At 42.3% G+C, this 25,587-nt stretch overlaps 1 protein-coding gene across 1 annotated transcript; it reads right to left on the bottom strand.

Annotated features, from left to right (window-relative positions):
- Positions 1 to 10,848: 10,848 nt before the first annotated feature.
- LOC133001265 (SEC14-like protein 2) lies at positions 10,849 to 25,002 on the bottom strand. The gene is made up of 12 exons (XM_061070800.1): positions 24,847 to 25,002; positions 23,608 to 23,683; positions 20,455 to 20,498; positions 19,169 to 19,231; positions 18,877 to 19,065; positions 18,220 to 18,315; positions 17,344 to 17,404; positions 17,170 to 17,253; positions 16,970 to 17,076; positions 13,690 to 13,829; positions 12,640 to 12,809; positions 10,849 to 12,518 (listed from the first exon to the last, which is right to left on the bottom strand). The coding sequence occupies exons 1-12, from the start codon at positions 24,898 to 24,900 to the stop codon at positions 12,322 to 12,324; spliced, it is 1,281 nt and encodes a 426-aa protein (XP_060926783.1). The 5' UTR covers positions 24,901 to 25,002; the 3' UTR covers positions 10,849 to 12,321.
- Positions 25,003 to 25,587: the final 585 nt, after the last annotated feature.

Below are 25,587 nucleotides of genomic sequence, written 5' to 3'. Positions count from 1 at the left end.
GTACGAGGCTTCACTGAGGCCCAGAAGGAGGAGTACTTCAGGAGGAGATTCAGTGATGAAGAGCTGTGCAGCAGAATCATCTCACACATCAAGACTTCCAGGAGCCTCCACATCATGTGTCAAATTCCAGTCTTCTGCTGGATCAGTGCTACAGTTCTGGAGCACATGTTGACCACAGACCAGAGAGGAGATCTGCCCAAGACCCTGACTGACCTGTACTCACACTTCCTGCTGGTTCAGACAAAGATGAAGAACAACAAGTACGGTGAGGGACATGAGACGAGTCCACAGCAGCTGACGAAGGCTGACAGGGACGTTCTCCTGAAGCTGGGGAGGGTGGCACTTAAACATCTGGAGGAAGGAAACGTCATGTTCTACCACGAAGACCTGGAGCGGTGTGGTCTTAATGTCACAGAGGCCTCGGTGTACTCAGGAGTTTGTACTGAGATCTTCAGAAGAGAGTGTGTGATCTTCCAGAAATCAGTCTACTGCTTTGTTCATCTGAGCGTTCAGGAGTTTCTGGCTGCAGTCTACATGTTCCACTGTTACACCGAGAGGAACACAGAAGAACTCAACAACTTCTTGGGAACAGATGAGGACACAGAAGAACTCAACAACTTCTCGGAAACAGATGAGGACACAGAAGAACTCAACAACTTCTCGGAAACAGATGAGGACAGAGAAGAACTCAACAACTTCTCGGAAGCAGATGAGGACACAGAAGAACTCAACAACTTCTCGGAAACACATGAGGACACAGAAGAACTCAACAACTTCTCGGAAACAGATGAGGATAGAGAACAACTCAACAACTTCTCGGAAGCAGATGAGGACACAGACAGTAGCTTCTCCCTGGATGACCTCCTGAGGAGAACCATGAAGAAATCCCTCACCAGTGCAAATGGTCATCTGGACCTGTTTGTCCGCTTCCTTCACGGCCTCAGTCTGGAGTCCAACCAGAGAGTCTTAGGAGGCCTGCTGGGTCGGACAAGGAACAATCCAGAGATCATCCAGAGAATAATCAACAACCTGAAGGAGATGAAGAGTGATTACATTTCTCCTGACAGAAGCATCAACATCTTCCACTGTCTGACTGAGATGAACGACCACTCAGTTCATCAGCAGATGCAACAGTTCCTTACGACAGAGAACAGATCTAAGGGGGAACTCTCTGAGATCCACTGCTCAGCTCTGGCCTACATGCTGCAGATGTCAGAGGAGGTTCTGGATGAGTTGGTCCTCAAGACGTTCAACACATCAGACCAGGGTCGCCTGAGACTGATCCCAGCTGTGAGGAACTGCAAGAAGGCTCGGTGAGTCTAGACATGATCAATAACATGTTCAATCAGTGGAGATGAGTCGTTCTTCAAACGACTCGTAATAAAGTTGTTATTATTATTATATATGAATATATATATGATCAAACAGTTAGCACAGAGTGAGGAGACGATCACTGATGAGAATCAATGACGGTTCCTTGGAACTGAAGAAGCAGGAAATATAGTTTATTCTTCTTTCTGGTCAAACTAGAGTTCCCACCCTGCGTTTGTCCTCCACCACCAACCAGTGCAGTGTCCGTCCCTTGACTTCACAACAATATGAGGTCACTTTGACTTTTGACCTTTGACCACTGAAATCTAATCAGTTTCTCTTTGAGTCAAAATGTGAAGAAATCCCCTAAAGACAGACTTGAGATATCATGTTCAAGAGGACATGAACATGTTCTGTGACCTTGACCTTTGACCTCTGACCACCTGAATCTAATGACTTCCTCTGTTTGTCTGAATGAACGATTGGACCAAATCTGAAGGGATTCTCTTGAGAAGTTTTTAACAAAGAGGGAATTTACCATGGTGAGGGTCAAATGATCACGTTTTGTATGGATGTTGTGTTTTCTGATTTGATTCTCACAGATTTTATATTTTCTTTAATTACAGACTCTGGGGTTGTGAACTCTCAGAGACTCACTGGGAAGTCGTGGCTTCAGCTCTGAAGTCAGACCCCTCACATCTGAGAGAACTGGATCTGAGTGACAATAACTTGAAGGATTCAGGAGTGAAGCTGCTGAGTTCTGGACTGGAGAGTCCAAACTGTCGACTGGAGACTCTGAGGTCCTTAATTACTTCTTCACTTTTCAGACTTTCTTTCTTATTTGGTCATTATTTATTTAAATTGTCTCAGTTCTGCTCAGCTCACTGTCCCTCAGTCATCTGTCCCTCACCCAGCCTGTCAGTCACGTCCACCTCATCAACTCCATTCACCTGCACTCACCTGCTCCTGATCACTAAGAAAGTGTCAGTAAATAACATGTGGACTCAGGTAGAGCACTCGTCCTACTCAGGTTTTCAAAATAAGACACATTCTTATTGAAACGCGTTGGACAGTTGATAAGTATAGAAACAAACAGGAAGTGACATCAGGAGCCGTCCCTACTTTAAATAGTGTTTAATTACCCAAACCTGCTCAGTGACCAAACACACAGAGAAGAAGCTGATGAATGAAACAATGGTCCAATATGTCTGATCTGATATTTATCTTCAGGTCACAGACTGGACGCAGCATGTTGAGAGTCTGTGTTGACATGATGACGATCCACAACAACAGGAGGACACATTCTAATATTCATATTTCTTTATTCAGGTTGTGGAACTGCAGACTGTCAAAGATCAGATGTTCTTCTCTGGCTTCAGCTCTGAGGTCAAACCCCTCTCATCTGAAAGGACTGAATCTGAGTGGCAACAACCTGCAGGACTCAGGAGTGAAGGAGCTGTGTGGTTTCCTACAGAATCTAATCTGTCGACTGGAGACTCTGAGGTCAGTTCACTGACTGACTTTTGTAGGTCTCATCTCATCTATAAACAGCATTTATACACAATTTATCTCATTTAATTCTAACTGAACATAATTCCTCTTCATACATAACTTGAGTCCATTAATTAATTCATCTGTGACATTTTAAATATTCAGCTACTTTTTAAAACACAGAGTTTAGTTCTGGATTTCCTAAACTGATCTGCAGGACAGAGACCGGGTCCAAATAATCTATTTTACTGTATCAGGACTTGATTTTAGTCCAACATGTCTGATTTTATATGTATCTTCCATGTTATGAGTCTGTGCTCACATAAATATGTGTCTGTTATTTTCACACATGAACTCAGTTTAATTCAAAGTTTTATTCTTTATCCAGGTTGAGGAGCTGCAGACTGAGAGAGATCAGCTGTTCTTCTCTGGCTTCAGCTCTGAGGTCAAACCCCTCTCATCTGAGAGAACTGGATCTGAGAGGAAACAACCTGCAGGACTCAGCAGTGAAGGAGCTGCTTGATCTACAGCAGAGTCCAACCTGTCGACTGGAGACTCTGAGGTTAGTAGATGGTTGGAGTCAGTCCACGCTGCTTTCATCAGTATTTTACTAAACACAGTCAGTTTCACAGATCCAGGGTCTGTTCTACCAAGCAGGATTTGTGGTTATCAGGTAAACTTCACGTTTAGTTTTTTCATTCCTACGAAGCTCGTCCACTTCTTAACGAGGTGAATCACCATGGTAAATTCTGATGAATGGCTAACCTGCTCCAGGTTAAGCTGGAGATCAACCCGTATAAAAGCTCCGCCCACTGACCACAGTGACTCTACACTGTTGTGTGGTGCACACTCTCCTTGAAGGGACGGATAAGGGAAGTTTAAATAAACGTCTGGTTGGTTCAGTTGATCTCTAACTCACCCAGAACATCTCAATGTCTCCAGACTCATCCTGTCCCCAAAACACCAGATGCACTCAGTCAGCTTCCTGAAGACAGGTCCATGTGTGTATCCTCAGAGTCAGTGAGTCAGTGTGTGTCCTCAGAGTCATTGAGTCAGTAAGTGTCCTCAGAGTCAGTGTGTGTCCTCAGAGTCAGTGAGCCAGTATGTGTCCTCAGAGTCAGTGTGCGACCTCAGAGACAGTGAGACAATGTGTGTTCCCAGAGTCAGTGAGACAGTGTGTGTCCTCAGTCAGTGAGACAGTGTGTTTCCTCAGTCAGTGAGACAGTGTGTGTCCTCAGAGACAATGAGTTAGTGTGTGTCCTCAGAGTCAGTGAGTCAGTATGTGTCCGCAGAGTCAGTGAGACAGTGTGTGTCCTCAGAGACAGTGTGTGTCCTCAGAGTCAGTGTGTGTCCTCAGAGTCAGTGTGTGTCCTCACAGTCAGTGAGACAGTGTGTGTCTTCTTGTCTTCCACTCGTCTTGTTAGTAAACAACAGATTCAGATCTCGTGGCCTCGTGTCATTTATCTCGTTCACACACGTTATTATGTTGTGGTCACGTAATGTATTCTTACCAGATGCCACCAGGGGGCGCTGTAACTTACACAAGTTGGACCACAGCTGACAGCCTCACACGAGGAACAGAGACGGTGTCGTTTTCATTTGATCTGAGACAGTTTGTTCTCTCACTTCATCAGTGAAGAACTGATCAGGTGGATCTTTGTCACAGCTCTGAGATCAGTGGGACTGAAGCCTCTCCTCATCACCATGGTAACCAGGAGCTCTTTATACAGAGCAGAACCTCTGCTGAGGTCCATCTGTCTCATCTGGTCCCAGTTTGTCAGAAGCAGATGTTCATCAACACACAGTGAAACATGTCTTCACCTGTAACAGCAGTAAATCCACCTCTCACGTGTCCACTCTGCACTTTGACATGCAGAGGACACACACTGAGCTCTTAGCGTGTTCATTCCAACACGTGAACATGAAGCAGAGAGGAAGCTGCTCCACCTCTGAACAGGACTGAAGTCCCTGCTGCCCTTTCTACTGGATGTGCTGCATCACTGACTCACAGCTGATGAAGTGAGTCTCTGTGACACTGATGTCTTCTTCTCTCAACAGGTGGGGGAATTTGTGGAGCTGAGTGTGAAGAGGACAGTGTGTGTGGACGGAGGCTGAGCTGTGTCCTGAGGATCCAGAGGCTGAAGCAGCAGCAGCATGTGTGTAGTCTCCAATCTACACAACCCCTAATCTGCATGTGTTTGTGAGATGAAGCCGGAGCACCTGGAGAAAACACGAGGAGAACATGCAGACTCCACACAGGAAGACCCATCTGAACCGGATTCAAACCAGCAACCTTCCTGCCCCGATTGTGTTTATTCACATGAAGAATGTGTTTACTGAAATGACACAACACAAGCAGAATATATAAACCCTCTACAAAGAGTCACATACAGTGTGTTTAAGTTTGTCTTTATTATTTTCCACCTTTGTCCCTCAGTCTGTCTCCATGTGTGCAGAACCACATTCTGTGTATATGTTTTTTTATGATCTTAAAGTTAAAGTTTTTTCTTTGATATAAAAGATCAAAACTCTGGACTTAAAAATGGGACGTTTTCATTTCTGCATCAGGTGCAGAGCGGTGGTGGCTTTTCTACTTTTGACCCACAGGTGGCGCTGCAGTATAACAGCAGCACATCCCAGTCAAAGCCTTTATATTCAGTCTATGAGTCAAACACATGTATCATTTCCTCTGTGACAAACCAGATGTAACAAGAAGAAAAACATCTCAGAGAGAAAAGTTCTGTTTCTACTTGTCTCTGCTTTAATGCTCAATAAACATCCTTCCACCGACTTCACTGGAATCATGACTCTGCTTTTCTTTCCTCTTCAAACAAACAGGTGGAAACATCTCGTCCTTGGTGCAGGTAAAAGAACAAAATCACCAGTTTGAAATCATGGAAACAAGCAGAAGAAAAGTGAATGAGACACTTACAGTATGAAGAAGAGTTGATGAAGAGCAGAGCATCTTTAAGTCTCTGAGGAAACTGTTTAATAAACATTTTAGAGCAGAGTGAGACCATCATCTCTTCATGAAGCTGTGCACCAGGCTGTTGTCACGGTGACAAAACACAAAGTGTGAACAACACGTCGTCCAAAGGATCCGTTAGAATTCCATCAAACACATTTATGGGATTTACTTTATACTCATAAGGAAAAGCTTGTGCTTATAATGAAATTCTACATCTGATCAATATGTCTCAATATAAACAGCCTGACAGCAGATCAATACATTTATTTTTGATTCTTTATCAGTTGATTTCAGTCATTCACCAAACAAAACCATTTAAAAGCAAAACACAAAACCTCTAATCCTGAATGAAAAGGATCAGAAAGAAGAATAATCTGATATAATCTGCTGCTCGTTCACAAGACGTTAGTTTAGTGTAAGACGGTGGCTACGTGAACAACGTAGCCTTCGTCTTACACACATTGTTATTATTACAGTTTTTCACAATTGTTAACACACGTTTTTCAAAACAATAACGGCTTTCTCAAAACTGAACACAGACAACTGTAAACCTCACACACAAAATGCTAAACCTGACACTCCCTTTGCAAGATGACTCTTTGCCATCAAAATGGAACTCGTGTTTTCATTTGGTACACACAGCCATGTTTTCAAATGACACACACATACCATTTATTGAGTACACACAACTAAGCATTTGCTTGCACACTTCCAAGCATTTACAGCACACTGAAGTGCAAAATTCAAAACACAATCATCGAAATGGAACACACCATATGAATGACAATTACTCTGGAGAATTAGCCATTTCTCCTTTTGTAAACTGTCTCAGTGTAGGCCTACTTTTTTCATAGTCAAACATAAAACAGCACACAAATATGCATCAAAAAAGGTTTATTTCGGTACACACAGAGAACAGTACAGTACTGACACAGGCAGCATGAGAATGCAAGTTCAACACAGTGGGCTACAGTGGGACACTGTAGAAAAGGAACAATATTGGATTACAGGTACAATACATGCATGTGTGTCAGTGCTGAATGTTTGGTACTAACAAGCACAAACTCTCGCCGTAACTCCTTGATGCGTCTGTGTTCCGTTGGAATGGAACCCTGTTCACTGGTTTCATCCGCATGGCTCCTATGAAGAATACAGTCCAATGTAGAGAGGCTGACATGGTCAGCCAGGATCCTTGTTTTTACTGTATTTGTCTGAGTGTGATAGAGTTGTTCTCACAAACCATATCTACAATTTCATTCTCCTGTTCGGCTGTGAAAATGCGTGTTCTTCCTCCACGGTGTGGTTCTCTTTCAGTCCTGCAAAATATAAATACTGTGAGCACACTGTATTCTATTGTATTCCATTGTTCATCAAACAAAACAGAGGCTCAAGACACTTTTATGCCGCAGTCCTGATTGCAAATTGCTCAACAGACCTGAATGTTTAGAGATTTGAGTATTTGTGTGTTGTAGGTTGATGCTTTGAGATTTTACTTGAGAAGTGTGTGCAACAACTGAACATTGTGTGTAGTGTTTTGACAACAAGGTGATGTGTAATTTACATCAGAGTGTAGAGAAGGAAAGTGAGAGTCTAATGAGATAAGGGAGTGTGAAGTAGTGCCAAATTGGGTCAAGCTATTGGTACATGAAGTGAAAGTTGTGCAAATTGTGCCGAATTTTCGCTTTTTGTGTGTTAACAACTGAGAAAAACTGTAATGTCTGTAATACGCACACACACACGCAAACACACACACACACGCACACACACACACACACACGAACACACACACACACACACACTAGGAAGTAGAATATGTCAACTTCAAAGGGATCAGAGAACTAAAGCATGATGTTGCTCCGTCTCCTTTGATGTTGGTTGCCTCTCGTCAATAAAGAGGGAGAAGAACGAAAGAAAATAGACGCTGTGTATCCCAATTGTGTCTCATGGAGGATCGATTTACTTGAAGTTATTACGGTGGACAAGGAAAAGGACACTAGAGGGGAAATATAATGGAGACTGGAGACAGAGAAGAGAAAATGGAGACGAATATAAAGCTTGAAGTATTATTGACTCCATTTTGATAATTCTGTGTGAAATGTAGAAGATAATTCACCCCCAATTTTGTTAAATTGTTTCAGCTACAAAAGCACATGAGGAATAATTGTTTTGTTTCACAGGAAGGTGATTCAGAGCAGGCAGGTGCAGGTGGTCTCCAAGAAGCCCCGTGGAGAGAAAGAGAAGCCAGAGCTGCACTGGAGGTGGACTTGAAGCAAGAACAAACTCAAGCAACCCGTCTGCGAGAGAAGATTCAGCACATGAAGGCACAAAGGGAGCAGGCAGAGAACTGCAAACTCCAGATGGGTGATGAGGCTGGAGTCTCCCAGCAGCAGATCGACGGAGAAGAACTGATCCGTCTAACTCAGGAAAACCAACGTCTGGCCTCTGAGAACAAGAAGCTAAAAGGTGAACTTCAGGATGCTCTACATGAGAAAGATCTTGCTCATCACGTTGTCATCTCCCAGCACCGTGAGGTAAATCACCAACTGGCCTCTGTGAACAATGAGGTACATGGTGAACTTGTTGATGCTCTAGAGCTTGCTGCAGACACGCTCATCGTCCTGGAGCAGACGACAGATCAAAATTACAAAATAGCTTCTGAGAACAAGAAGCTACAAGGTGAACTTGTTGATGCATTGCTTGAAAACGACGTTGCTCATCAGGCTGTCATCTCCAAGCAGCATGAGGACACAGATAAACTGGACCAGCTGACTCTGGAAATTCACAAATTGGCTTCTAAAAACAAGACGCTACAAGGTGAACTTGAGGATTCTCTAGAGCTTGCTGAAGACATTATCATCGTCTTGGAGCAGACGATTGATACAAATCACCAACTGTCTTCTGAGAGCAAGATGCTACAAGATGAGCTTGAGGATGCTCTACATGAGAAAGATCTTGCTGATCAGGCTGCCATCTCCAAGCAGCCTAAGGAAACAGATAAAGTGATCCGCCTGAGTCGGACAATTCACAAATTGGCTTCTGAGAAGAAGAGGCTACAAGGTGAACTTGAGGATGCTCTACGTGAGAAAGACCTTGCTCATCCGGCTGCCATCTCCGAGCGCAATAAGGACAAAGATAAACTGGACCAGCTGACGCAGAAAAACCAACATCTGGCTTCCAAGAACAAGACGCTACAAGTTGAACTTGAGGACGCTCTACGTGACAAAGACCTTGCTCATCAGGCTGCCATCTCCAAGCAGCGGGAGGACACAGATCAACTGGACCAGCTGACTCTGGGAAATCACCAACTGGCTTCAGAGATCAAGAGGCTGCAAAGTGAACTTCAGGATGCTCTACGTGAGAAAGACCTTGCTCACCCGGCTGCCAAGCAGCATAAGGACACAGATAAACTGATCCGCCTGTGTCGGAAAGTTAACAAATTGGCTTCTGAGAAGAAGAGTCTACAAAGTGAACTTGAGGACGCTCTACGTGAGAAAGACCTCGCTCATCAGGCTGTCAACTCCCAGCAGAATAAGGACAAAGATAAACTGGACCAGCTGACTCGGGAAAATCACAAACTGGCTTCTGAGAACAAGAAGTTAAAAGGTGATGTTAAAGATGCTCTACGTGAGTTTCAGCTCCCTCGAGGGTACAGCCAGAATCACAGAGAATCTCACAGCAGACTCGAGGAAGAAGTGAAGAAGTAGAATAAAATATATATTTAAAAAATATGTGAGGCTAAAGGAAGGAAAGTTATGTTAAAGTTAACGTTCACTCTTAATAATACTCGTTAATGAAATGATGACCTGAGCGACGGGACAAAAGTAAGGATACATAATGTCCTAGCCCCGGGTATCTACATGACATCACCAGCTCACCTGGAAAATGTGGAAGTATAACTTTATGTTGACAATTACCACAGAGTCATGTCTGTTTTTATCTGAAGCACAGAGAATCTCCCTGTGACGCTTCCTCCACATACACCCATATAGCGACACTGACACCTACTGGCGGTTATTAGGTAGTGCGTCCTTACAATGACAATGACAGGTTGGGGCAATGAATAATACTGTGCCCTATATTTTAAATTAGATGGACACTATTTTTACATGAACACAAGCAAACACATAAGGAGCATATAAAACTCTTCGGATCATTTTTTATCCATGAAATCACGGCACAGGAAGAAAATATCATCTCTAAGAATCAAGCTATGATTGCTAAGCTCGTACATATGGTCGATAAGTTCAAAGTATGTTTATGAGAGTACACATCTCTGTTTACTCTCTGTTGATACGATTAGTCACGTACCAGTGGATTTAAGTGGCATCTTAAAGGAGGTAATCTTGTGAAAACATTACGTTGGTGTTCTCAGTGTGAAATGTGAGAAACGTCAGTTAAACCTTTTGCTTTTGCTCTTTTGCAGCAGCAGCATTGAAGTCGATACAGAAGCACCACGATGGCGAGTGACGTGTAGAGCCAACGTTGAGGTCGTTATTCCAGTAAGGCCAACCGGTGACAGCGAGGAGCGTGTGATCTACAGGGATGTGGTCCAGGGCGTTGATAACCTCGTCTTCGACCCCAAAGAGCAGGACATGGGTTTTAGGTCTCAAAGAGTACGAAGCAGAAACCTGGACAAGAGGGTCAACAAGGACCGTAGGTTTGTTTTCTGACCGGGTCTTCGACAGGATCTCTACTCAAGTCGTGTTGGACGGTGGGATGAATGGATTCAATCGCACATTGGTAAGTTCTGCATTGAAGACCACAGATCACAAGGGGACGGCTTTAAATAAAGATGTGGATGTATCAGAGACATTAAGACAATTTTCAGATGCGATCACTCTGATGCGCATGTGGCCACGTTTCTCGAGAACTACAAACGCAAATGCTTCCTGGGCCACGTTGAAGGATGAAATTTCACATGAAATCAGTTCGGTTTGTGCAGCCAGGCTCATTTCTGGGGAAAGGCAGATTGAATGTAATAAAAGGTGATGATTCATGTCATTTGTCATCGTGCTTTAGAGTCATGTTCATGATATTGATGGAGGATTGAACTGTAAATAAAGAGAACACACAGCTGATTGTTTCTGTATCATTTTATCTTTTGCTCTCTGTGGGAAGTTCGTATCAGATCAACATCGACATGCTGCATATATGAAGGTGAAGGGCTTCGTCTCTGAAGGTCATATTTTCACTTGCTTTCTAAAACATAAGACATTTTCAGACATGACCTCCCGAGGAACTGCGGAGAATTGTGTCCGGACTTTCTCCAGAAGTTTCCTCTCACACATGCACAACACAGCGAGAGATTCTCACAACAGAGACAAATCCACCGGAGTGATCGCTTCTTCATCCTGAGATATTCATAGTCTTTATGTTCTTTCAATGTTGCGACCACTGACTTTACACCTGGGGTCAGTTAGAGAGAAACTCCGGAGGCTCTCACTCGGACACATACATCTCCTTCAGAGATACTGGGGAGGATCTCTGGAGCTCAGTGCATATCTGACAGTAGCTATAAAAATACCATATAATCGAGTTTATGACAATTTCCCCAAAGACATTTTGTTGCACGTGCTGGAACCTCATTAACCTTTTTCTTGCCCTCTACAGATCTGAAAATATCAAACACAAAAGTATTTCCCTGTCCCACCTCTGGCTGTTCAGTTAAACCTAAAGTTGATGGTTATGGATCATTGTTATCAATTACTTTGATTCTTTTCCAAGTCAAAAGCCAATCGTTTCTGTTCACTTTGGTGAGTTCGGTCGTTGTGAAGCTGCAGGTTCTAATAGTTGTTCCAAACAGGAAAGTATGTGAGTGCATTTTTAAAAGGTGAGAACATGTGACACTACTCTGTCTTTGTTTTCGAGAACACGTTAACTCTGTTTGTTCTTCTAACACCTTTTCATTTAGCTAGCTGTGTCATAGACATTATACTGTGTGGTTTTCATTTGGCTGTAGAAATTTGGCTTTTCCCCTCTATATGGAATGAAAATCTTAAAAAATAAATACATAAATAAATCATCAACACATAAGCTCTGCATGAGGTAATTACAGAATCCACTGAAATGCATTGCTTCAATAACCCGTTTGAGCCACGTCCCACTGGCTCAGTGTTTGTTTTAGGATTGATTTAAATCAGATCCGGATTATATTTCAGATCTTATCAAACTGAATGAGCCGAGCTATTCCTGTCAGCCAATCACTGAGCTGGACCAAGACACCTGCTGCATTAAAGTCAGAGTAGAGATGATCCGAAGCTCAAGTTAATCAAATAACTATTGGTTCAAATAAACAATTAAACTGAAACCGGCTTTAGATCAATCTTCTAACATATATGTCTGTTTACGTTCTTGTAATTTCCGTGTGTTTCATAAATGCTTTTCAGTGGAGATTTGAACTTCCTGAATGAGGTCCTGGAGGTTTATTAAAGGGTCATCGAACGTTCAGATTTAACACTGAGTGAGTGAACACACTCCTCCGAGGCCACGTCGGACCAAACTGTGCGTCGGCGGATCAAGTTCGTCAGGCTGTGCTAACATGTGGCTGCATACTACTGATCTGACAACATGGCGGAGGTACGTGGACTCGTCTGCTCAGTGGCGACAGGTTTGTCCTCAGCTGGCGCTCGGGTGCAGGAGCCCCTGTTGGCCTGCGGGGGCAGTAGGTGGTCGGGCAGCAGGAGCTCGACTGTGAAGCTGATTCTTTTGTTCTGGAAGATGCTGTAGGTGTTGTCAAATCTCAGAACGTCTGCGGATGAAGAAGAAGAGGAGTTAGTCGCCACGTGGGGCTGCAGAGGGCGCTGTTGCACAGTGTTGCTGAGCTGAGGGCTGATTGTTGCCCTGAACCATGAACTGAATCGGTTACTCACAGACTCCGGGGCGTTCACAGGTCAGAGATCCGTCCTCGGGCACCAAGTGGGAGTTGTAACGTTGGTTGGGAACGACTTCCTGCATCTGACCCGCCTTCTGCCATTCTCCCCTTTTATTCTTGAGGAAAACCCCGAAGCCGATGTCCGACCCCTCGCTGCAAAACTGCCACCTGACGGAAACAAGAACGTTTTCATTCAAATCAGCCGATATCAGCCGGTCTGACGACATCTTAGTAATATTTGTTCTTTTTTACATGTTTATATCGACCATATATCAGAAAACATTGTATTACTCCCTGATATCACTTTCAGCATCGACTTCCAATAATCCATATCAGTCAGACTGGTTCTAATTTAATTAATTATTTTCTTTAAACTTTTTTTGTGAATTTGATGTATTTGACTAAATAAATATATTGTGTAAATTGGTGTCTTGCAGACAAGTTGACACTAAAAACTAAATAAAACAAGATGCAATATGATATGATATATCTCTATTACCTCTGGTTGAATTTTATTAATAATAACATATGTGAAGCTTTCATATACATTTAAAATTCTCCCATTATATAAACCTCTTCATAATAACTGGATTAAGTCGACATGGCCCTAGCACAAATACAGTGAATACTGAATACTGCATATGCTCTTTAGTTTAGTTTATTAATGATAAAGAGTTCAAAATATGACTTCATAAAATATATAAATAAGATCATATAAAATCATGTGTTTAATTGTTTTTTCACAAGAAAACAAGAAATATTAATAGTAGCTTCTTTGTAGTTACTTTGATAAACAGATGTTTTATTGTTATTGTTAAATCAAATAACTGGTAAAATACCATAATAATGCTTGTTGGAGAATGTTTGGTTGCTGCATATTGGCTACTTGTCCTTTATGGGTTAGCTTATATTATATAACTCAAGAAGCTTGAACCAGAGAATTAGTTTGTTCACGTCTCCATCAACCAAACGAATCACCTCAGATTCCAGCTGTTTCAGCAGCAGCACAACTTAGACGAGTCTTTTCTCCCTGATGTCTGCGACTCACCTGAGGACGCAGCCCGGGAACAAGATCTCATAATCCAGCTGCTGGGAGGATCCTCGGCTGACGCTCAGACACTGCTCGTAGTCCACCTTCACGTGGTCCCGCACGTAGTACGACGGAGGAACTGGGCCGACGTGATGAATCTGTGACAGAGACAGAGACAACGGGTCAGACAGCCGGAGGCAAAGGGTCGAGGAATGAAAGTGAAGCTGGAGAAAGAGAAACGAAAGCTTCACTTACTGTGATTCTGTGTCATTCTGAGCACAAAACATAGAAAAGTGTGACCAAGAAAAACACCAGCGAGGGTTGTTTTCCACTCTCCTGTTTATTAGACATAAAACCATCCCCCCCTCCCACACACGATAACACACACACAAACACACACAGAGCTGACAAGCAATCTGCATCAGAAAACCACTCGACTTTAAATGGTTAAACAGAAGAGTTGAGGAGAGAAACTGAAGGAAACTGAAGGAAACAGAAGGGAACAGAAGGAAACTGAAGGAAACAGAAGGAAACTGAAGGGAACAGAAGGAAACAGAAGGAAACTGAAGGAAACTGAAGGAAACTGAAGGGAACAGAAGGAAACAGAAGGGAACAGAAGGAAACTGAAGGAAACTGAAGGAAACTGAAGGAAACAGAAGGAAACTGAAGGAAACTGAAGGAAACTGAAGGGAACAGAAGGAAACAGAAACAAACAGAAGGAAACTGAAGGAAACAACAATCACAGTCTGACAACAACTCTGAAAATCACTGTTTACTGCAGTGAACCCTACTGGTGAGGGACGGCAACTGCAAGGCAAACAAGTTGAAACTTTCTTTTTATTTTGTCCAGAACCATTTTGAGAGTAACACAGACGCAGGCTTAATATAATTTTCATGTTTTAAAATATTTGATTCCATGTTAGAGCATGCAGTGTATTTTCTGTGGAGCCTTTTTGAGGCATGTGACGACAGAAGTGAAAAGGTTGTGGACTTTTGTTTGGTTAAATGTGAGAATCTCTGAAGCCAAGTTGACTGATTACAGTGATTTTTCCTTGATTCTGTTTATGTTCCTGTTGACATGTTTGTGTGACGTATACATGTCGACATAATGTGAACAAGGTCAGAATATTCCACACGTCTTCATTGAGATCTAATTCAGAACCAGGTAAGTTAACCAGAAATAGTGGTTTATAGCCGTCTTATTATCATGATGTTAAACCTGCTACACAACACGAGACCAGACGTGCACAGTCAGCTTATCTGGGTTTATATGAATATTAACTTCATTGTTGCAGAAGAAGAAGCGACGCCCATGTTCATCCAGGAACATTCAGCAGTTTTTTTATAAAGGTCATTTTCTTTCAGTGTGATGATTAGAAAATGTCAGAGCAGCAGAGTCGGTCCTAAAGGAATCGTGGGACCAGTGAAGGTGCAGCAGTGAACACACAGTCACCACAGGCATGTTGTGTTGTTCCAGTTGTACTGGTTTTACTTCTCTTGTGTGGAGCTGGTGATAAACAAAGGACTAAGCTACCAGTGCCTCCAGTTTACAGCCAATTAGCTTAAAGAAAAACTAATATTAAGATAAATTGTGTCTTATAGCAAACAGACAGAGGGTGAAACAAACAACATCTAAATGAAGTTCTCTTTCTATTAGAGTGAAAGAAAAAGGCGACATGACGCAAAATAGACCAAAATCTCTAAATGAAAATCCTTAAACTGCCAAATTCTGACTGTTGGCTCCTCATCTAATAACTATTCATCCTGCTACTGTTGAGTATTTACCAGCTGTGTGAGTAGTAAAAAGTTAAGCTATTCAGAGATCTGATAGTATATTTAACATTTGGTTAATTATTATAGGTGCCCTTTTTCTCACTTGAGCCCCTGCCCCCCTAAAATGTCTGTGCACGCCCCTGAAAGTGGTCTCAGTCTCCTCTGTCATAGGATTGGATTTCAAATAAAACACCACACAGTACAATGTCCATTACACAGCTAACTAAATAACTAAGATATCAGGAAAACAACAAACAGAAAAGGTGGAAAACTGAAAACACTCTGAGGCTTTTGCGTCTTAATTTCTCGTCTCCTGAACGCGGCCGGAAATGAATTTCTCTTCCTTGTGTTCCTCATCTGTCCTGGGCCCAATTATATATCTACAGAAACAGTGACAAACACACGTCAGTTTTTCTCTTCTAGAGTCTTTTCTACTATGAGGCTGCATCCGTACTTTTTTCATTTGATAACACATCTCTGTCCACACGAGCAGTTTGAGTTAGAACTCAAAGTCTTCAGCGAAGTCGGGACAGAAAAGACGGAGTCGCTCGTCCAGCGTTTTCAAACTTCTCCATTTTAGTTTCTCTAGAGCTCCGGAGTCGTGTGGACGTTTCTGAGTCGATGTGTTTTCAAATGAAAACGTAGACGAGTGGATGAAGCCTCAAGCTGCTGTTTTCTCCACTAGTTGCTCAACACTACGCTGAAGCTCTGATGTTTCTACACAGCGAAGCAGAAGTGTGTTCATTTGCAGCTTTCAGAAATGAACTGTCTATGATCCAGTCTTATAGAAAAGTCCTCGTCCAGCGAGTTTGATCTGACGTGTTACAGATCAGACTCTACTTTGCTGTTTATGCAAATGTATTCTCCGCTGCCTGGACGAATGGTGGGATGAGAACAAAGTTTGCAAGTCAAATCTTCCAACGTAAACTCACAACACTTCAGCCGTAAACATACAAAACGAAGCTGCAGCTGCCAAACTAAACACAGGAAGGAAGCCGGCGAAATAAAACTACAGAGCAGGAGGGAAAAGAGACGAGGAATATAAAGCTAGTCCAGAATAATGTGCACGGACGATTCCAGATGTGGGAGGAGGTGCTGATGGTTCAGAACAGATGTGTTTCCTGTGAAGGACCTCACGGAAAGTCTCCTCATTCAAAGCTATTTACTTTTGTGTCACTTTATTCTGGCTATAAAATTAAAAAGATGAAAATAAAACACAATTTTGCATGTTTCTGTAGAATATAAAAATTGAAAGGAGATCAGGAACTGACCCTTGTTTATATGATGACGTTACTTTGAGCCTAACTTTTGTGAGGTTCAGTTTTATCTGAGGAGCAACATCACTCTGAAAAACAAAGCTTTGGATGAATTTTAATTATAGTTTAAGGACTGAAGAAGGAATCCTGCACCGTGGGCGTCTCCCTTTACAAACAGTGTAATTTCCCTCGACATGCATCCACTTGTCTCCTCCGCCCGTTCAGCCCTCTGCTCTACACAGCTGCAGGACGCCGAGCGGCCGACTCACCCTGGTGCGACAGCGAGGATCTCCATCGGGATCCGTCAGTTTCCCTCCGTAGATCATCGGCAGCTCGTCTGCGTCGATGTACTTCAGTAAAACCTCCTGCCAGTTCGCTGTCAGAGCCGGGGAAACAGCGGCTCGAGTTAAAATCCATCAGAATGAAAAGGTTCTTTGAAATCTGACGCGATCACACGAGGGCGACTCACCTCCGAGGATATTGATCTTGTGTCTCGTGTTCTCGCTCAGGAAGTGCTTGATGAGGTTGAAGGCCACGGGGAAGAGTTTCGGGGCTGATTGATCAAATAAAAGAAACCAAACGTTAACCAACAATAATCAAAAAATCATTTGTTATCATCATGAGTTCTTCTGGAGGAATTCACCTTTAATGACAAAGAGCCTCTTCAAACCCTCTGGGTAGTTGGTCTCAAACATCTGGAGGATCTGGTGATGGAGAGAAGGTTTGAAGATCCAGAGGAAATATTCTGCATCACGTCTCAGTGTGTGTGTGTGTGTGTGTGTGTGTGTGTATATATATATATATATAAACTTTAATACAGGCTCAGGGCCCACAGAGAAAAACAACAACAATTCATACAATCAATACATTACATAAAAATATACAGGGAAAGAAAGGCTAAAAAAGGCACTCATGCCAGTGTTCCCAGATCTTGGATGTGTATTTGACCGAGCTGCGGCCAGGGTCTGTCATAAGATCAATTATTAGATTTGTCGAGCGGTCCAGCCGACTCATAAACTTAAACGCTAGGTTCCTCATCAAGGCCATGAAGGTGGCTAGACCCATATTACAGAACAACTCACTGGCTCTAGTACTCCTGGGTTTCTTCAGGAGTATCCTAAGACAGTCATTATACTTTCAACCTACGCAAGCTCTCTTTGTAGTTCACCCAGAGTGGAGCTGTATAGAGAGGGGTGCAGTAGGCTCTAAACAAATTAATCTTAACATCATCTGTACAGTGGTGGAATTTTCTGACCAACATGTTAGCTTGGACATAGAGCAATCCCCTCTGTCTGCACATGTCGGCATCATCCTCCAAAGTGTCTGTAATAATGTGCCCTAAGTATTTGGTCCAATTGGACACCCCCAGAGTTTGCCCAGAAAAATGAAAGGCAGGGGACTTAATATCCATGTCATCCTTAGTCCTACGGACCATTACCGAACTCTTATTAGCATTATATTTAACATCAAAATCAACCCAATAATTGGTGCAGATGTTAAGCAGCTGTTGTATGTGTACCTCTCCATATGTTTCTATAGCAGGCTTCCATATGTGTTTCAGACCCAGACCTTCGACGTCGTAGATCATCGTGACCCCCTCCACGTTCCTCCCCAGCTGGATGAGGAGGGTGAGAGATAAACATAAATACAACATTATATTAAAAAAAGTGGTAGAGCAGATTGGTCATTAAACAGGTTTGTGGACACGTTTGGATAAAACTTGTACAATTTGAAACACATTAACACAAAAGAATAGAAATTATTATTAAAAGGCTACTTGGCCAAATTGTTATTGTTAAATTTAGTTTATCAACTGCATTAGTAAAACAATGACAAATTAATATTATGACTTGACTTGAAGTCGTCTGCTAAGCGTTTAAACACATTCATGCTAAAGTGACAAAGTTTAAAACACCTTTAAACTTTCTCTTCTTTTATATTCAACATAATATGTTTAGGCTTATTCTGTCCAAAGGAAAAATCGACAAAAAGTACTACACTTAAGTTGATAAATATTTCCTGGGGCCCCTCGAGAACAGCTGATCCACAGCAACTACAGTTTTGTGAGAAGCATCTTAAATTGTCTATGAATAGAGACTGTAGGACACCGTGGACACAAGGTCACTTTGGCCTGGGACCCCCCCCCAAAGTCCCCTGAAAGCCACTGGTCTCTCACCCTCTCTGACTGGAGAGTACACTCCTGCTGCAGCATCTCACAGTCTCTGATCTTGGACTTGATGAAGTCCTGCTTGGAGGCGGACAGGAAGAGGCCCTTGGGATCCATCGGCCCGATGATGTCGTACCAGACGGGGTTTCCCTCGCGGTCGTGCCCACACATCCCCCCCGACAGGTACTTCTCTATCACCTGCACACAGCACACGTTTCCACCATCAGACCATGAGTGACATGTTCCTTCAGCAGAGAGAAGCTTCATCAGCAGCTGTTCACGTGTGTCTGTGTGTTGTTACCTCTGGTGGACGCCACTCAGTCACTATCGTGTCCACCTTCATGTTTCTCCTGAACTCCACGTGCTGGAAGACAAGATGGACGTTCAGTTAGAAGATGAATGAGTTGAGTTACGACCACAGACTGACAGACTCTGTTTCCCTGGCAACAGATCCGCCCCCGAACACAGTGGAGTGAATTAAGTGGCTTAGGAGGTTTTAGACAGTAGATGATGTGAAACCTGCTCCGTCAGCAGGACAGGGATCAGCCGAGTGTCCACACACACACACACACACACACACACACACACAGACAGACACACACAACAGTACACACATGCATGCAAGCACATGTTCACAAACACTCAGACAGAAATGAAAAGATTCAAACTGTCTGTTCTGATTTGTAAATGTCTGTGACGCATGCAGCGGCAGCGTAGATGTAGTTCACACAGATTGTGACTCAGTCTGATGACGCCAAGAACAACCTGAACAAACAGCAATCTGATTTCTCTATTTGTTTTCTACCACCATACTTTTATCATAATTAATAAACCCTAAATTTCTTATATTTGCTTATATTCGCCTTATTTCTCTGCTGGTGAAGCCGAGAGTCGGACGTGGTGGACACTTGGAACTTGGTGATAATCTTTCTCGGGGCGTTTTTCTCCTGATGATTAACTTTGCCACGCTAACATCATTAGAAGAACTCGGGCCTATTGTAGAAAGAATATGATGATGATAATGAATATGATGATGATGATATATTATCCGAGGGGCCGGTGGAGATCAAATCAGAGGGAAATGAGTGAATTTAGCTCTGAAGAAGAAGAAGAAGAAGAAGAAGAAGAAGAAGAAGAAGAAGAAGAAGAAGAAGAAGAAGAAGAAGAAGAAGAAGAAGAAGAAGAAGAAGAAGAAGAAGAAGAGGCTGCTTTTGCAAACTCGTAAACAATAACCAGTTGATAACTGCGTCCCCCCCTCGTCAGTTGCTTGTGGTGTCCCCCCCCCCCCCGGTGGTTATTAATCTGTTCCTGCAGCTTTAAGTCGGGAGGCTGTAAACCTTATCGTGTTTATCTGATCCCTCCGGCTGCAGCGATGACTCAGGTTCCCCACAGAAGAGAAACGTTACCTCTGTAATCTGCTGCCACTCCCGAGCTGACGGACTGAACAGCCTGTGCTGCCGGAGGAGGCTGAACTTTCACACTCCACAGATAAGTCAGTGAGATAGAGGACGTCCAGGTTCTACCTCCACTGTCACTTCTATATGAAACCTGCTCTAAAGAGGAAGAAGGAGGATCCACGTCCGTTACCTTTCTCAACATGGCCTCCGACTTCTGCAGGTTGAAGTTTCTGGCTGAAACAGAGAAGAACAGAGATCTGGGTGATGAGAAATGTTCTTTAACCAGAAAACAGAGACAATACAGTTACTGTTATACTAGGTTATTTTCTATATATTCTATATATATACAGGTATCAGGTTTTTTTTTATTGGCCAAGTAAGTTTGCAAAAACAAGGAATTTGACTTACACAGAATACAAATTACAACACACAACAATACAAACTGTGCAAACAGTGCAAGGGTCTAAGAAAAGAAAGTGTATACAAGGAGGAATACTTATATACAGGTGCAGCTTCATGATTTTAAACCTGGTTATTGTACATATGTATTAATGGTTTTATTTTCTGGTCTTTCTCTTTTTCACCATCCTCTCCTCTGTTCGACATCTTCCTCTGCTCACCCCAACCAGTCTAGAGGCAGGAAATGAGAATAGAATGTATAAACATAAAGAATATAGTTCAATAAATTGGCCGGGGTTTGAGTTATTTTGAAATATGTTCACTGATTCTTCTTCTCTGAGACTTTACAGGAGGCCACTGTATCTCACTGGCCTTGATATTATGAAATGTACGATTTGAAAGTGACTGACTGTCTCATTCCAAGTTACGAAACCGTCTGTGAGGAGATAAAATGAAAACCATATCTAACATGATAAGCAAGGGGAAGATAAAGACGTGTACTGTGTGATAACACAGCATCTTTAAACTGTTTTTAGAGTTCACAGAAACAGATGGATGTGGATATGAGTGTTAAGGCCCAACTGTCTCTATGAAATCACATTTAAATCCACTAGATTCTGATTTTTATCCGGATTTGCACCAAATCACACAGACATATATCAGACCTCTCTATCTCTATTGATCCAAGTATTATTCCCTGAGAAATCAACAAATATTTAAAAAATGACCTCAAAATGTTAAAGAAAGAGAAAATAGAATTCTCCCTCTGATCCGACTTCTCATTTCTCTTCCTTCCACCAGTTTCTTGGAAATCCGTCGGGCAGTTTTTGTTTAATTGTGCTGACCAGCAGACAAACACACAAAGCTTCCAGGCCGAGGTGATAAGACCCGTCTGGTGCAGACTCTTATCCTGACACATTTTAAAAGGTGCAGCAACTAAACATCATCAGATCCTGTTTTGATTTTGAACTTCCACGTAGCAACAATTTGCCGAGTTCTGACCAAACTGTTTCATAAAACCTTTAACAACCGACAGAACTAGAGAAAAACATGTTGATTACTAAATCACCATCATGTGAGAAAGATTAGCCGCCAACAATTACACAAGAGTTCTTTACAAGTTTCTCGGCAGGAACCGCGACACACGAGAATCTCTTCTAAACGCTGGAAATTAAATTTAAAGCCTCAGAGAATAATGAACCTCTCTTCTCTGACAGTATTAAAACCACAGTGTGACTGATGGGGAACACGGTGGACACACTTCTGGTACTGCACTGTGTACGGGGATTAGCTCTGCAGCTCACAGACACACACACAGACACACACACACACACACACACACACTACTTCCTCCAGCTGAGGAGTGACCGGCAGTGACCGGCAGCCGGAGCCAAGTTCTGCTCCGGCTCAGGAATAAGTGTCAGGCTGCAGATTTAAAAGATGTAATCATGTCCATGTTCTTCACTGAGAGATGTCAGATTGATGTTTTGGGAGATCAAGAGGGTTGTCTGGTATCAACAAGGCCGGTGGTTCGATTCCCGTCTGCAAGATACTGACATTGCCCTGACTAGAGACAGTGTATGAATGGGTGAATGTAACTTCAGTGGTTGATAACACGGGAAAAGCTCTGGATAAATACAGTTATTTACAATATTAAATACTTGGTAATAAAGAGAATACTGTGTGTGTGTGTGTGTGTGTGTGTGTGGCCACTTCTGAACACAGGAATCAAACCTGTGATGTCATCTGAAGTCTCCAACAAAGGCTCCGTATGAAACAACATTTAAACGACTGATTCTTTTATTTGGAAACACTGATAAATATGATGTTTTTCATCAAGATCCATGAATTATTCTCTGATAAATCAATAGAAGTGATGAGAAACCAGATTGAATGTTCGATCCTTCTAAGAGGAAAGTTTTGTGTGAATATGTTTGGTATTGTTTATGTTATCCTGCTGATAAACAAACCAGACAAACACACACCAGCTCCTCCCGCCTCATTCTGATATCAGACAGGAAGTGTCTTTTATGGGCTTTTATTGGCTCGTGCCTGCGCGTCAGGATTTGTTACAACACAATGTGATTAGCCGAATGAACCACAATGCAGTTCGGCAACACATGACGTCACCACAATCGAAGTGAATAATGCATTTCTGTTACACAGCAACATGGCGTTCGGCCTGATGTGTGTTTGTGTGTGTTTGTGTGTGTGTGTGTGTGTGTGTGTGTGTGGTCCTGATTATTATGAGGTCATTAGTTCCCACTGGGCGCGGCCCTCGGGTGATTCTCTTCAAATCAATGAGCGGCCTGTTCAGACAGAGACACAGCGGCTCAGTGTCTCGCTGTGGACGAGCTGCGGCTCATCGTACTCAACGTTTAATGAGATTATCGAGGGATCAGCCTGATGAGTCGTCCACCTCCACCTCAAGTCACAAGAAGAAGAAGAGATGATGGTTCCTAGTGGAGCTACAAGAACATCTGGGGTCAGAGCAGATTCTGTGTTTCTTTCAGACCACGTGAGTTTCTCAACCTCCGTGTTGACATGCGTTGCTTCACGTTGCTTCACGTTGCTTCACGTTGCTTCACGTTGCTTCACGTCGCTTCACGTGATCAACTGCAGCTTCTGCTTCCCGCACGATGACGCCAGCAGATTTTCATCGTGAACGCAAAACTAACGATTGGGAAGAGAAACCTGTTTGCTTCCTGTTGAGCCCGATGATTACAGAAGATTATGCTCGTGAGAATGATCAGATCAGGCAAACTTCAAGCTAGATTGTTGGATAGTTATTTAATTTGACAATATAGGGAACCAGATGTTAAGAAGCCGTGGGATGAAACCACAGATTCCCTCAACTCAAGGTTTCACTTCTTATACCAATGAAACAAGAAATAAAGAAAGTAAAAAAAGATGGAACAGGAGCAGGTGTCGTTAGTGAACTCACCTCTGAGCCAGCGCAACAGGAAGTGGTCATGCTGTGCAGGAAGTTGTGGAAGAATGTCTTGTACCCTCTCTCGAAACTGCAGAAGAAGAGGAAGTTTATCTCCAACCAAATATTGACTGTGTCACAGATGATAAAGCAGAAGCTAATCCGAGTCCTTTATGTTTTCACGCTTTCTGGTTTTCACTAGATGTTGGAAACTGGCTTCAGGGATTTGTTCCCACAGCAAGAGCATTAGTGACGTAAACACTTTAAAACATTTGTTTATATATACACACACACAGACATCTGGAGAGAAGAAATGCATGACTCAGCATTAAGATTTCCTCAAATCAAGTTTACACAAATCTATAAATACTCTGGGCACTTCAATAACTCATTTCCTGTGTCTATATATTGTTGGTGTGATTCATTTTATCTAAATATACAAACTTCCCCTTAAGTCCGACTGACTTTAGGTTTAAAACTCACAGTGAACTTTACTCTTACCTCACATGACAACAGAATAAAGTTCTTATAATTGATTATTAACCCACCGATGTATAAACATAATTAGTAATTTCTCTTCGTAGAGATGAGTGAGTTGAGTCTGACGAGTTTAATGATGACACGATGCTGATGTCGACCTGGATATCATTTGTTTACATATTTAAACTTCTCTTCACTGGTTTACTTTCTCTTCTGATCTCCCCGACAGTTCCATTCATTTTCTAATGTTTTATCTGATTGTGTTTGCATTTTTTATTCATATTACTGTACATTATGGCTGTGTGATCCTCAAATTGAATATGAATCGTTTTTAAATTAAATTAAATTGTTTCTTGTTGTTTGCTTTCTTTCTCTTTGCCCTCAATTTTTCCTTTTTAACTTTTAAAACCCATGTTTTGAAATGTGCTGTAGATACATTATAATATTAATATTAATATTACATCCCTCACTAAACACACTTATATTTATTGGTTTAAGAAAAATGAAAGATGGAACTTTATTAACCATCAGGAAATGAACAGTTTATCAACTAAAGCCTGATTGGATGTTATGTAACCATGACGATGGAACTAAGGAAGTAAATGATAGTAAAGAGATAAGAGGATATTGTGCTTTATTGTTATTGTACAAGTCAAATAATGTGACAGTGTAAACAGTTGGACTCACACTGGATACTGCAGAATATGACAAATTATATAATGTGTTATATTAATAATGTGAAGATTATGATGAAGATGAAGATGATGCACTCACCTGCTGTAGAGCTTCAGTCTGTTTAGGACTCAGGTCTCCAACTCTTCCGCTCATGTCTGGAACCGGAGGATGTGACGGAGCGGATCTGAACTCAGATTCACGGATTCTCGTTTCCTCCGCTTCACCGGCTCCTCCCGCAGATTCACCCCGGGATGCTGCGCTCGTCCTCGGCGTCGTGTCGTCCGGCTGACCGCTGACTGCAGGTGGAACAACACATGTAATCTGTCTCTCTCTCTATCACTCTCTCTCTCTCCCTCTCTCCCTCTCTCTCTCTCCAACCAGCTGACTTGGCCGAAGATAAGAGGAATGACAGGACCGATCACTCTGCGCGAAAAACCACGAACTACAGAGGAGGAGGAGCCCCGCCCCCTTCTCGTAGATGTTGTCATAAGACTTTATGAAAACATGACATCTCATTTTTAAAGAAGATGGGTAGCTGCTATCCATTTCCTATCAGCTAATCATACAGCATCAAATTATTACAGAATGTATTTCATCCATGGCAGGTATAATGTAGTAAAGAGTTGTTGTAACCATATTCGTAGGTTCGTAGGTAAAAAATGATAAAGGAAGATTGAAAGCGTCCACTCCAAAAAACTTAATGAACAAATATCTTATTTATTCGAGCCCCTTGATCGGCTGTTATTCAATTACTTCTACTGTCACATTTAATTCCAATACTTTGATTATTATTATTATTATTTCAGTTGATTCCTGACAGGTCATATGGAAATTAGTAAT

Source organism: Limanda limanda, chromosome 5, assembly GCF_963576545.1.
Source record: "Limanda limanda chromosome 5, fLimLim1.1, whole genome shotgun sequence".
In the NCBI taxonomy this organism is placed as follows: domain Eukaryota; kingdom Metazoa; phylum Chordata; class Actinopteri; order Pleuronectiformes; family Pleuronectidae; genus Limanda; species Limanda limanda.
The sequence above is the reverse complement of the archived record's forward strand: the minus strand, read 5'-3'. Positions and strand labels throughout refer to the sequence as shown.